The 12,569-nt window shown below is 40.7% G+C and overlaps 1 protein-coding gene across 1 annotated transcript in view; it reads right to left on the bottom strand.

Annotated features, from left to right (window-relative positions):
• ncor1 (nuclear receptor corepressor 1) overlaps positions 1–12,569 on the bottom strand; it is a 54,060-nt gene that overhangs the window by 28,754 nt on the left and 12,737 nt on the right. Inside the window, exons 6-14 of the mRNA XM_056440214.1 lie at positions 12,455–12,568; positions 10,993–11,049; positions 10,791–10,843; positions 9,953–10,019; positions 8,015–8,187; positions 6,864–6,954; positions 6,398–6,576; positions 6,172–6,226; positions 5,209–5,310 (exon numbers count right to left, since the gene is read on the bottom strand). Coding sequence (XP_056296189.1) covers positions 5,209–5,310; positions 6,172–6,226; positions 6,398–6,576; positions 6,864–6,954; positions 8,015–8,187; positions 9,953–10,019; positions 10,791–10,843; positions 10,993–11,049; positions 12,455–12,568 — 891 coding nt within the window. The remainder of the gene's footprint in view (positions 1–5,208; positions 5,311–6,171; positions 6,227–6,397; positions 6,577–6,863; positions 6,955–8,014; positions 8,188–9,952; positions 10,020–10,790; positions 10,844–10,992; positions 11,050–12,454; position 12,569) is intronic.

The raw sequence follows: 12,569 nt of genomic DNA, 5'->3' as shown, positions 1-12,569 counted from the left end.
AGAGAGCCGTGGCATTCCTGCCTCTTCTCCCACACTGCTTAAAAAGAGCCTCTACACAGATGTTCTCCAAAAGTCATTGTGGTTCTGTGGTTCCTTCGCCGTTTTTAAATGAAGCTCTTTCCTGACCTGGCTTGAATATTTTAATTTCTCCCCTATTTTGCTGATTCACAAGTGCTGTTTGATTTAGGAAATGACAGAGCCACAAGTCGATCTTCCCTTTCCTACCACACAACTTAGGCCAACGGAGGAATCTCTCACTCTTGCGTCGGGCTATTTCACTGCAGAAATAGGAAACTAAGAATCGATTAAATTGTTACTATGCATCGCCTCGATCATTGCAATTAATTACATAAATTGCCTTCATCTAACTACAAAAACTATTTTTGCAATAGAATGAAAAAAGGAAGTAAATATAAACAAATACATGTAACAGCAGCATTCAACCTGATGTTATATGGCTTGCATTCATTTTGGATAAAATGCACCATCCAGCTGACTGAACTCTTGAGCAATCATGGACAATATTTCTTAGTTTATTTTGCCAGTACATTTTTTCCAAGAATTTGCCAGTTACCCTGGTTACTGGGAGCTCTGAGTGAAAAACTGCTTCACGTCAGTGTTACAAACCAAAGAATTCTACTTGATAAACTGAGCAGACTGGCCATAGTGTAAAACAATTATATTTAAAAACAATACACAGCCAGAAGATGGCAACATTACTTTTCCAGGAGAAGATATCCATCAACTTTCTTCTATAAGCTCTACTTTGCTAACCAGAACAAGAACATTTTCTCAGTAACTTCTTCATGAATGAAACACTACCAGCTAAATTGAGTAAAACTACTAAAAGTTTGCACTGGCTGCACATTTCTCACATCTTTCGTGATAAATGCTGATGTTCCATTAATCTTGCATTTTGGCATTTTACCACAAACATCCTCTGGACTTTTGATCCTCTGGTGAATGTGTTGCGTTAACAAGTTCAACAGCCACAAATGGCCTGTAGTGCAGGGTTATGTTGAACATCAGATCAAATTGAAGGGATACGTGTCGTAAAAATGGGTTCTTTATTTATTTAGCAGCATTGCAATGGGAGCTGTAATTCATGCCTCGACAATGTTTTTAATAACCACTTCTCTAAAATATGATAAAAGGGCATTGTGGTGAACCAGTGCTCTATGACAACCACCGCATTACTGCAACTTTACGCTGTGTAAACTGCCAAAACAGAATGGAATTTAAAAAAAATAGTTTTCATAATGAAGGCCTGGGAGGTCACTTAAGTACATTTTAAAGTTACATATAACATAATCTGAGTGACTGCATCACTCCTAAAGCAGATGGATATAACATTTAATACCAATAACAGAAGGGAAGAAAATGCCACACTGAACTGCAGCTTGTCCGCTGCCTGATCTTACATGGCCCACAGAGAATATTACAATTTAATTTGCATATGGCTTGAACATATTTCTAATAAACTGCAACTGTATGGACATTGCACATCCTAAAATACACACTAGATGTAGACTACATTTTATGTAATTAGGTGAACCTTTTGACACCTATAACGATTTCTACCTTGTTCTGTTTGTTAAACATTAAAATCCGATTTATATCATACATTTACATTGTAAACCGTTAAGAGGGCTCTTGGGCATTGAAGAGAAACAAATACAGGTATTTGGCAATTTCTGTCTGATTTAATGTGACCTGCATATATTAAGAGTAGTAAAAATCAAAGCAGCACAAAGAAACAAACAATTGTTGAAAATGTTCTTTTAGAGGAAAACTAGACTATAAAACTGTTGATAGACAAATCGGCGATTTGATGTCGTTTAGTTTAGTTTAGTACCAGATAAATTTGAGCGAGAAAACCCTCAGATGTGTCTAGGTAGTCATGGTGCAACTTCACCAATCAAGTGTTAGCCTTAGCTGACAGTGAGTGTGTGCGTGTGCGTGTGCGTGTGCGTGTGTGTGTGTGTGTGTGTGGGGGGGGGGGGGCTTTAGCCTGTGTAGGTTTCCACAAGAGTATAATTCGAGATGACTGTTGTCATTTTTATGTGATCACAAGCCGATTGAAAAGATCATTTTAGACCAAAAGGTGCAGTTATTTAGACTCAGCTGACATGGGGGGGCATATACTTCCATGTTTGAAGCTCATTTTCTCAAGGAATTTTATGACTCTACCAGCGCCTATTTGCACACTAAAATATATTAAAAGCTACCATACATGTTCTTCTCTCATACGTCCCTTCCCCATAGCATAAACATATGGACACATGCATTCCACATAGTTTTGACCTGACTGTTAAATTAAGTCTCCACGTGTCCTAGAAAAACTACCCTAAAATAGCCGAGTTTGACTGCCCACGAGCCTCAAGTAAAGGGTAGGCTAAGAAGCGAGCTGCAATGGAGCAATAGAAAATACGACACAGGAAGAAGAAAAAAAGCAAGACGATACCGAACAAGGGAAAACAAACGGACTATGCTATCGGCTAAAAAGCAAACACTGTGGTTTCTAAGCTAGAGACATACCTGCAAGCTCATTTGCTGGTCATAAAACCCCCTTTCCTGTGCTGCGAACCACAGCTTACTGGAGTTGTAAATGTGAGTTTACCCTCCAGTACTTCCATAGCGGCTGTAACGGTAGCAGTCGAGGGGCAGGACAGCACCATAGCAGAGCTCCTTAGAAGGGCTGCCGGGCCACGACACCGCCACACATATTCCGGGAAAGCGTGTCATCAAGCCGCTTAAGCCGCCCAAAGAATTGTCCATCTCACATGCACGCACTAATCTATGCAGGGTCACTCAAGGTAATCCCTGCCGAGCACTCCTCTTTGATTGGCACTCACAGCAGCACAGAGTTTTTGGGCCTGTCAGATAGCTGGGCTGTACCAACTGCGCTCTTTCAGAGGGGGGTGACTATCTCGCTCTCAGAGAAGAAAGAGGAAATGGAAAGCCTGAAGAAAAAAAACCTCCCCGTATAAACTGCCAGCGCTGACTGTCTCGCTCAGAGTTTTTTCTCTCAGTTTCACTCACTCGCCCTATATTCCACCGCTCGTGCTTTGACTTACTCTGTCCTCTTCCTTCCCTCTCTAATGACTCGCTCGCACTGCATTTGTTAAGGCACACCAGTAGCTTGGAAATCAACTACATCCGGATGTGTTTGAATGCGAAGGCAAACACAGCATTCACTACATTCTCAACAACCACAAGATGGTTTGGAAAAAACAACATCTCACGCTGTTAACAGAGGCCGTCTTTCACACACTTTTAAATAAAAATTGTACATTTAAAGACTACTAAACAATGACATTAATATTAGGCGGTGCACTACATATGTTGACCTGGATTGTATGTAAACATCAACAAACTCATATTGGTCAGTGTTCAAAAGTCAAACGAGTATTGGACCAATGATCCCTTTTCTGATTATCTCATTGAGATAAATAGTGGTATGACTTCCAATGAACATAAACCCTTGCCGCTTTACAAACTGTGTTACCGAACAACAAACACTGTAAGCCCAAAAAGCAAGTGTTGATCCACCATTTAAATAGACAGTGGACTCCAAAAGAACCACAGAAACAGCTCCTCCAATGTAAAGACACAGTCTACAACGGTATTAGACAGCACATGAACTCAACAACACAAGAGACAGAATGTCCTGTTCAAGGCCTGTGGCATTAGTGAGGTGTGAAAAAAGCCCAGCAAAGACTAAAAAACATCCAACAGAATGAGTGATATCAATATTTAATGTCAGCAGAGAAGGGGTCGTGAGATGGTGCATCTTTTTCTTCTGGATTTTGGTGCAAGACAACATCTACATGAAGCAACATTCTGTGTACAACCAAATATGTCCACAGCAGTCATTTTGTATTATTTCTTTTACCGTGGCATTTACAAAGTTCAACTTCGAGGTTTCACAGACATTTCACACAAAGGCTTTAAGAAAATGTGGCTCCAGTTTGTCTTGACACTGGATACTCTGACACATCTTTATGGAGACACGTGCAGCAGAGACAGCTGGAGCATGCTTACAGATGTTTATACCTTAAAATGAATCTTGCTCATTCATATTTGTGACAGTATCAAGCATAGAGATGAACTGGAACGTCTCGCTTAAAAGCCACAGTGGGCAATAATTGTTTTAGATGGAGAAAATTATCAGCTTTGTTGCCAATTAATCCTCTGTACAGCGTGGCCATTTCAGGACGTCTCAAACCCAAACTGAGTTCAACTGTCAGAGCGTTTACGTATTGTGTCTTTGATGCATCTTTGAGAGAACTGACAAAAGAGTTAGTCTGTAGCCATATCACAATAATCTAAGGGTTGATTGTGTAGAATTCAAGAAAAGGAGGGGAGTGTTTCCCATTTCACTCACTCTATGCCCCATGAACACTCCCAGCTATGTAGGAAGGCAGATCCTTAAGGGGCACGTGGCACTCGTGAAATATTTGTAATCAACGTACAGGACTGTCTCAGAAAATTAGAATATTGTGATAAAGTTCTTTATTTTCTGTAATGCAATTAAAAAAACAAAAATGTCATGCATTCTGGATTCATTACAAATCAACTGAAATATTGCAAGCCTTTTATTCTTTTAATATTGCTGATTATGGCTTACAGCTTAAGAAAACTCTAAAATCCTATCTCATAAAATTTTAATATTTCCTCAGACCAAGTAAAAAAAAGATTTATAACAGCTGAGTGTTTGTCAAGGCTCAGGAAACCCTTGCAGGTGTTTCGAGTTAATTAGACAATTCAAGTGATTTGTTTAATACCCTACTAGTATACTTTTTCATGATATTCTAATATTTAGAGATAGGATATTTGAGTTTTCTTAGGCTGTAAGCCATAATCAGCAATATTAAAAGAATAAAAGGCTTGCAATATTTCAGTTGATTTGTAATGAATCCAGAATGCATGACATTTGTTTTTTTAATTGCATTACAGAAAATAAAGAACTTCATCACAATATTCTAATTTTCTGAGACAGTCCTGTATATCTTTCATACGCTAAATAAACAGACACAGACTGTGACAAGGAGACATGAAACAGGTTTGACAAAAGCCAGATTAATCCAATGCCTCAATTCAGCAGGTGAAACCATCACGTCCATGTTCCCACTGAACTCCCTGTCGCCGTGCATCTAGTGAACCACAAAACGAACAAACGGATATTTCAGAAAATCTCAGGCTTACCTGGTTCCTTCCTCTCCGTCTTCCATAGTTTCGCCTCACCAGCGTCTTGTAGTTGTGGTTCTTCTTGGTTAAGTAGTAGTAAAGGACACAATCAGCCACACACTGAAACAAGAGGAGGCGTGTTATTAAACATGTGACACTGAAACTGGAGCTAACATGGAAACAACTGTTTGTGATCAAGATGGCAAATTTAAAGGTGATATTTGCGGGATGTGTGAAGGGTTGTATGGACCCACGGAGTGCAGAGTTTAATATATGTACATGTTCATTTTGAACAAAAGAAAATCCAATCCACTATCTTGTACACAATAGACCATTATAAGCCGTGTGGATCTGTCTAAAAGGTCACTTAACCATCATTACAGCCTGTAGGACTCAATTACTTTGAAATGTAACGTTGATTTTTTTTAATCATTAAACATTGATCACGTAAACCCTCTTAAAGTTAGTAAACAATGATTCCGTACAGTAGTGTCCACACAAAGTTTATTTAGAAGTAGCTTTTCAAGCTCTGCCAGGGTACTGATCAATAAAGGAGCCTAAACCAGTTCACTTTCTGGATACGTGAGCCATTACTGACTGGGTTGAATACATAATCAATCGGCCCAATACTTAGCATTCACACACACACATACATATATATATATATATATATATATAAATATACACACACATGTATATTGTTCAAGTAAATAGATCCTTCCAACGACATAATTTGTGGTCATGTACGAAAGTCAATCAACATATACATTTTAAAATAGGTGCTAAAAAACTATTAATTTTGGCTAGTCAACGATACGACTCGTCTGGATGGCTGGGGCAAAACATGTGCATGCAGGGTCTATTCATCATGAGCCTCAACAATCATTGCTGACTTAAGGAGAATTCCTCTTTAATGCACCGCCCAAACATTTATATTAATAATATCCTCCCATATAAATAAAAATATTTGCACCAGTTTACCTTTCTCTCCAGATAGGAGGCAATCAGGCCAAAGTTCTTGGGGTGTTGGACGAACCTGGAAAGATAAAACAGTCGTTATTATTGTGCGGAAGCCAAAACAAGTGAAAAGTCAGTGTAAGTCCAACGTGGTGTTATGGTCTCAACGATAACTGCACCTCAGACCTAAAAGGGACGTGCCGTGGCACAGACACTCTCGTGCCGACCAACCAAACGAAAAGCAACTCACTTCTCCTTAAAGATCTCCTTTTCGTGTTCGTTCCAAACGTTCATTAACTGCCGGCTCTTGTAAACCTTCATCGGGTCATCCATCAAGCCGTTCATGTTGATAAACCTCACTCGCCTCTGCTCCGTGTCGTACATCATGGGAGGAATAACTGACAGTTGTCTCATCTGTTTCTCGTTGTTCTGTGGGACAGGGGAGGTGGCCTCAGTTACTCCAGCAGAGAACAGTCTCCCTTGTTCAGTAAAACATCTTTCTGCTCATGCAAACCGGCTTCCTGCCTTTGCGTCTTATGTAGACTCAAATGTATTCATGATGATGTAGTAAGTGAAAAGCTAAAGAGCTCACTACCTCTTTAAAAAATAAAACACAATTCGTGACACTTTTTTAAAAGAGCGTTGTCATCTAGGTTCGTGACTTCACATCTACGCCCACTCATCCATTCAAAACAGGCACTTCAGAGAACACCTACCTCCTGCTCAGAAAGGCCATCTATGATTTCAGAGATCTCATGCTCGCTTCTTGCAATTGTTGCAGAAAGGCCCGTTCCTCTTTGTCCAACCCTGTGGAAAACGAAAACATAGTGTGATACAATAAAAACAACGTTAATGTAATTGTCGCATACAATTTGCAGGCTGTCCAAAGAAAAGTCAAATTGTTGATTTGAGCAACGGGAGACAATATTTTTAAAGCTCTGTTATTGAACAGAATCACTGCACCCATTATTAATGATAAGAAGAGTCCCTCACACTCCTTTATAGTCCAGCAGTTTGCATGAACGGTACTGATTTTAAGGAAAGCACAAAGCAGAGGCACAACCCGACGCTGGACCCCGTCTTCGTCTCCCTTTCTTGCCAGAGGCACCCAGTCGGCTCAAAGTAGTCCTCTATTTAGGTAGTAGCTGAACAACATCGTTAAAATGGAGGAGACCATTTTAATGTCCAGGTGTGACGCAACAGGTCTTGTCAACACTATCAAAGCATCTACAGATTTGAGGTGATTATGATTTCACTCCAGTCCCTCCTTTGGCCATGTCCCCACATTAAACAGATCCCTCACTGTTAAAAAAACTAAGAGTTTGTTGTTGTAATTTGAGGTGGTAACAAAAAGTGCCGCTGCTGTATGAAATGAAAGCAAAAGCTCATATTCCAGTGTGGGCTTCCACTTGGTCCAAAGTAAATCCACTCTTCACAGTATTTAACAGAAACCGTAAACATATATAGGAAGAATACAGTTAATCTCCTTCCACTTGCCAATTATTTGTCTGTATGAGAGTTGCAATAACCTTTCTAATAACAAAGTTTGATGATTAGTTGATCAAATTGGGCAGGTCAACCATGTAAACTTGAGCTGACAGAAATTATTGTTATACTCAGATTTATGAAATTAAAAGTTAGTTGCGTCCTTAGCCTGGATGAAAACATGGGTTCACTCATGCCAATATAACCCAACATGGACTAGAGGGGGAGACTGTAAAGCAGAAGATAAGACTTAGTGTGCTTCTGAACCTCTGAGGAGCCAAACGTGGCAAAGTGCATGTTTGTGTATATTGTGCATATTTTTATGTATGCAGCATAATGTCCCAATGTTGACCGGTCACAGGCGAACACCAGTCACGCTAACCTCTGGAAGCGCTCCTGCTGCTCCCTCTGCTTGCGGATCTCAGGGAATTGCCTTTCGTAGTACTCCCGTGTTCTGCCATCCTTGGCTTTGCGTCTGGGGTTGTTCTCCATCCGCTCCACCTTCTTCTCCCATGCGTCCATCAGCTGGTCGTAGCGCTGGCAGATCTTCTGTTCCTGCGTACACAGCATTGAAAATGCTACATCAGGAGTGAGAGTAACTACACTAGGAGCCAACATTTGTTCACACCAATACAATGACATACCTAGGGGGAGCAGATATTTTTGTATTCTGAAATAAACCACCTGCATCTGCACCGTTTTCATAAATCACCAACTCAAACAATTAAAAATGGATAAGGGCATCTGCTTAGAGTCTAGAGGTGTAAATGAATCAGTGAATGTTTTATATTTTAAGTACACCTGTTGGTAAAATCTATTTTGCAGTTTATCTTGAACATTAAAAAGAAACATTAACACAACGACAGACAAGCTGCGGAAACTTGTGGGAGCAGAAGAGTTGAGATAGAACAGGCTATTCAGGAGTTTATGCACATGTGCAATGTTGTTACAGAAGCTTTTCAATCAGCACATTTGTGTAAATGATAATCATACAGGAGAAAGAGCGAAAAACAATCTGGGTTTTGCCGTTAGCTCTTTTACGACATCAAAACGTAAAATCAAAAAGGAGTTGAGCTGCTTCGAGAACATATGGAAAGATTCCTGTATTGGGAGGACAATGCAGCCTCATTTCCACTGTGTGCAGCCAGGGATACACAACTCACCTTCCTCTTGGCACAAAGCCATGTGCACTCTGCCATTGTTCAGAGTCCATAAGGGCTGTCTGACCCCGACAAGGAAAAGGCAGACAAAGGTAGGACCCGCTGAACCATTGCAACAAGTAGAAAAGAGCCAGGTGTTTCAACATGTGGTGATTCAGCGATATTGAACTCACGAGTTACTGATAAGAAAGAGACAAGCGGTCATATTTCTCATACATCAATGTTGCAATATTTATATTATAATGTCACTGCTGCATACAACACCTTTCAACAAACAAGAGGAAACCAAAGTGTTCCATGTGCTGGAAGGAAGCGCATTGTTTTTATTAGCCATACATCCAGGTGATGACAATGTCGCTCCACCAGTTTGAGACTGAAATAGCTCGATTGCCATAAACCTTTGCAGACCGTCGTGGTCCCAGATATTAGCCTTGTGACTTGGTTGATGGTTTGAGTAAAACGTGTTGAAAACTACTTGATGGATCCCCATGAAATTGGGTTCTGACATTCATGAACGGAGCTAGCTTTCGTGATTTATCAACTTTCACCATGATGCAAACATTTCAATTACGGTAGTCAAATACTAATTAAAGGTTTAACAGCAAACGCCTGCAAATCGAATGACATTCCCATCATTCTAAAATGGGCTTTGTTTCCGTAGACGTTAGCATGCTAACACAAAGGTAAACATGACACTTGGTCAACAACAGCATTGTCACTGAGCATGTTAGCATGGCGAGAGTTTCTTATTTTAGGAATGATTTAAAACCAGGATTTTAATGTTAGGCGAGGTGTCTCACTGTGGACGTTCAAATAACCACAGAGTTTCAAGACGACAAGCAGATTCAGAGCCAAAGTATGCAGTTCAATTGTTCATGTGTAATTTTAAAAACAGTGTTCTATCCCGAGTGTGTGCAAATGTGAGAACAATTTGTTGAATCAGTGTGTGTCAACATTACGTAGCTTTAAGTAAATAGGGAAGAAACCACCCATCACAAGCTTTGACAATACCAGTAATATTTCCCCATGTCAGCTGAGGTGCAAACAGCCAGATGGTATGATGTGACCGCTACCCTGACCATGGCAATGGGTGGCGGCTCTCAGGTTGTGTCTAGAGCACTGACAAACAGCGGGAACCTCCCAACAGCCGGGACACTTACCCTTTGCTTACGAGCGTGGTTCCTCCTCTTAAAAAACAAAATCAGCTTCTTCCGCATGACTTGGTTGCTGAAAGAGATGAACACTTAATCAGAGACATGATTTTATTACCATGTTCATTCTCAAAAGAGTTGTGGTATTTAACAGAAAACGTACAAAGTGGCGGAACATATAAATAGGTAACGCCCAACAAGAAATAATCTAATTCATTATTTCAGCAGAAAAGAGCCAGTCAGTACAAAGGTGAGAGAGAAGTAGTCCCTTCAGCTGGAACATTCTATGAGAGATAGCGCTTGATGTATTATAGAACGGCTCCACACAAAAACACAAAAATCATCGACATTATTGTGTATCTTCACTGTTTCAGTTCGAAAACACTGGGAACTCTTCTGTTGGACCGAGATGGTGGCTGTGGGGAGAGGATGGTGAGAGAGCTGACGCTGAGAGTAAGGCCGGTGCAGCAGATTCACACAGAGGTGGTCCCCGTCCTGATAAAAGACTGAGCCAGATGGGCCGCTTCCCCGGCACACACCGATAAGCATTTTATCCGAGGCGGTCTGGCCTTCAAGCCCCAACACAATCCTACTTTGAAAACACACCTAATTCAGACGCTCGCTATTTCTCTCCCTTTCAAATCGGGTGACTCAGCAATAAGATGAGATAGAATTATCAGATGGGTTTATCGCGCCGATGGCAGCACTACATCCAACACTTTCCTCCGCTGAGATGCTCACGATCCTTTTAGTGAGGCAAGTGTCGTGTCTGTTGTAGTGTTCTTGCTCTTTTATAAGCCGACAGATGTTCACGAAATGTATCTGTAGAAGAAACGTAGATACTCACGTCTTGATGTTGTCATGGTACACCTTTGTGTCGGATGGCTGATTGTAGAGGGGCTAAGGAGAGGGGAAACAGACCAGAGACAACCAGTGGATTAATCATTAGCTATTAGACAAGCAGTAATGTTCAACTGGCAGCTAAGCTTGACCTCTTCATCAAAACCCATGCAAGGACAAAAAGCATAATTAACTATTAAATCACATACCAGCTCGACCTTAGGGCCGAAACCTTCCAGGACTTTGTGGGCCTCTTCCGCTTTTTTCTGGAAAAAAGAAAAGAACAAGAGATAATTTCTTAATTACAATGTCTACAAAAGTAAAGCGAAAGTTCAACAACAAAACATTTCCCCTGGAAAAACGTCCCATCTGACAATCAATGCTACTTGGGTTGTGCTCATAGAATGTTTACGAGACAAGTTACTGATGTGATCTGAAAACATTTTTATTAAAAGGGCAGAGACTCAGTTAACCTTAACTCCTGAATAGAGAAACGTTTTGGCCCAATTCATAATTTTAGAAGCATTTAATTTGCTTTTGAAATATGAGCTAATGCAATTAAGTGAACATCTCGACTGAAAGATGAGAAAAGAAGAAAGAAGTTTTCATGCTGCACGATAATTAGTAGGGTGTTAGCTACGACAGTTTTCCTAGATCAGTGAGGACTGGGAGTTTATTCAAGATCATCAGAACGACACTGAATAAATGTTGATTTCCCCTTTTCACAAGCGCACATCTACAGGCTGAGACAAACGACGGAGACTGCCAGACTGAAGGCAGAGGTGCTGGAGCAGCTGTACAGCCTGAAGGGTTAATGGCCGACTGAGAAGGAAGGCGTGTCTCAGCACTTTCCTACCACAACATTGTCTGAAAGAAATGAACTACAGTGACCTCCAGAAACACACTTGCCAATTCTTCTGTTTAGCTAAAACATAGATATGGAGGATTGCCTCTGCACTGGACTTCTAGTTTAATGTATTATATTTAAGAACAAATAATTTGCTAAATAATTACAGTAAAAATATGGGTTACTTACACTGCTGCAAAACCACAAACAAAATCCAATGTTTTGAATGTTTTTTTCTGAACAATGCCAAATGCTGTATTTGGCATAGCAGGGCTATTTGGTTATTTGGTGCAGAAACATTCAACCACAGGCATTCAAGACATATCATGTGCTCCCTTATTATTGAAGAACAAAATAACTAGAGAAGTTCCGTTAGTTTGTGCATTTCCTAAAGCTGCTCCACAATAAAAGCCAGTGGATGACTTCAATTTAAAAACAGCAGCAGAAGGAAAAGTTAATTTTGCATGAGCAGTAACTTTATGTCCAACCCCATCTGAAATGTGTTAAAGCAGTCACATAATACTTGAAAGTATGAGCAGGCCCACGAGAGAAGACTAAACTCCAAACCACAGATTCTGTTGGAAGCAACACAACTACTGGGAGCTGCAAACAAGACAAACTTAAAAGACACATCAGTTTGAGGGAGGAGACTGTGACTCTTTGGCTTGGCGCAGCTCGGCACAATTTTAGCTGGTAAACTCTGACTTGTGTGAAAACTAAAGTAGCTCCTTCCAGCTTTGAGGATGCACAGAGATGATAGATGAAAGATAATGACCCAGGAGAACTGATGCTTGTCGTCTTGCCGTTTGCAGCAGATTACTAACCCGGTTCTCATCGTAGATGATCTGGACGATGCTGCGATGCTTGCGCTCCACTGGGGGAGGAGTCACTGGCTTTTCTGGCTCCACCGGCTTTGCTGCTTCCACCTCCAGTTGTTGC

The sequence above is a fragment of the Pseudoliparis swirei genome, chromosome 3 (assembly GCF_029220125.1).
Source record: "Pseudoliparis swirei isolate HS2019 ecotype Mariana Trench chromosome 3, NWPU_hadal_v1, whole genome shotgun sequence".
NCBI lineage: Eukaryota > Metazoa > Chordata > Actinopteri > Perciformes > Liparidae > Pseudoliparis > Pseudoliparis swirei.
This window is presented reverse-complemented; position numbering and strand designations above follow the sequence as displayed.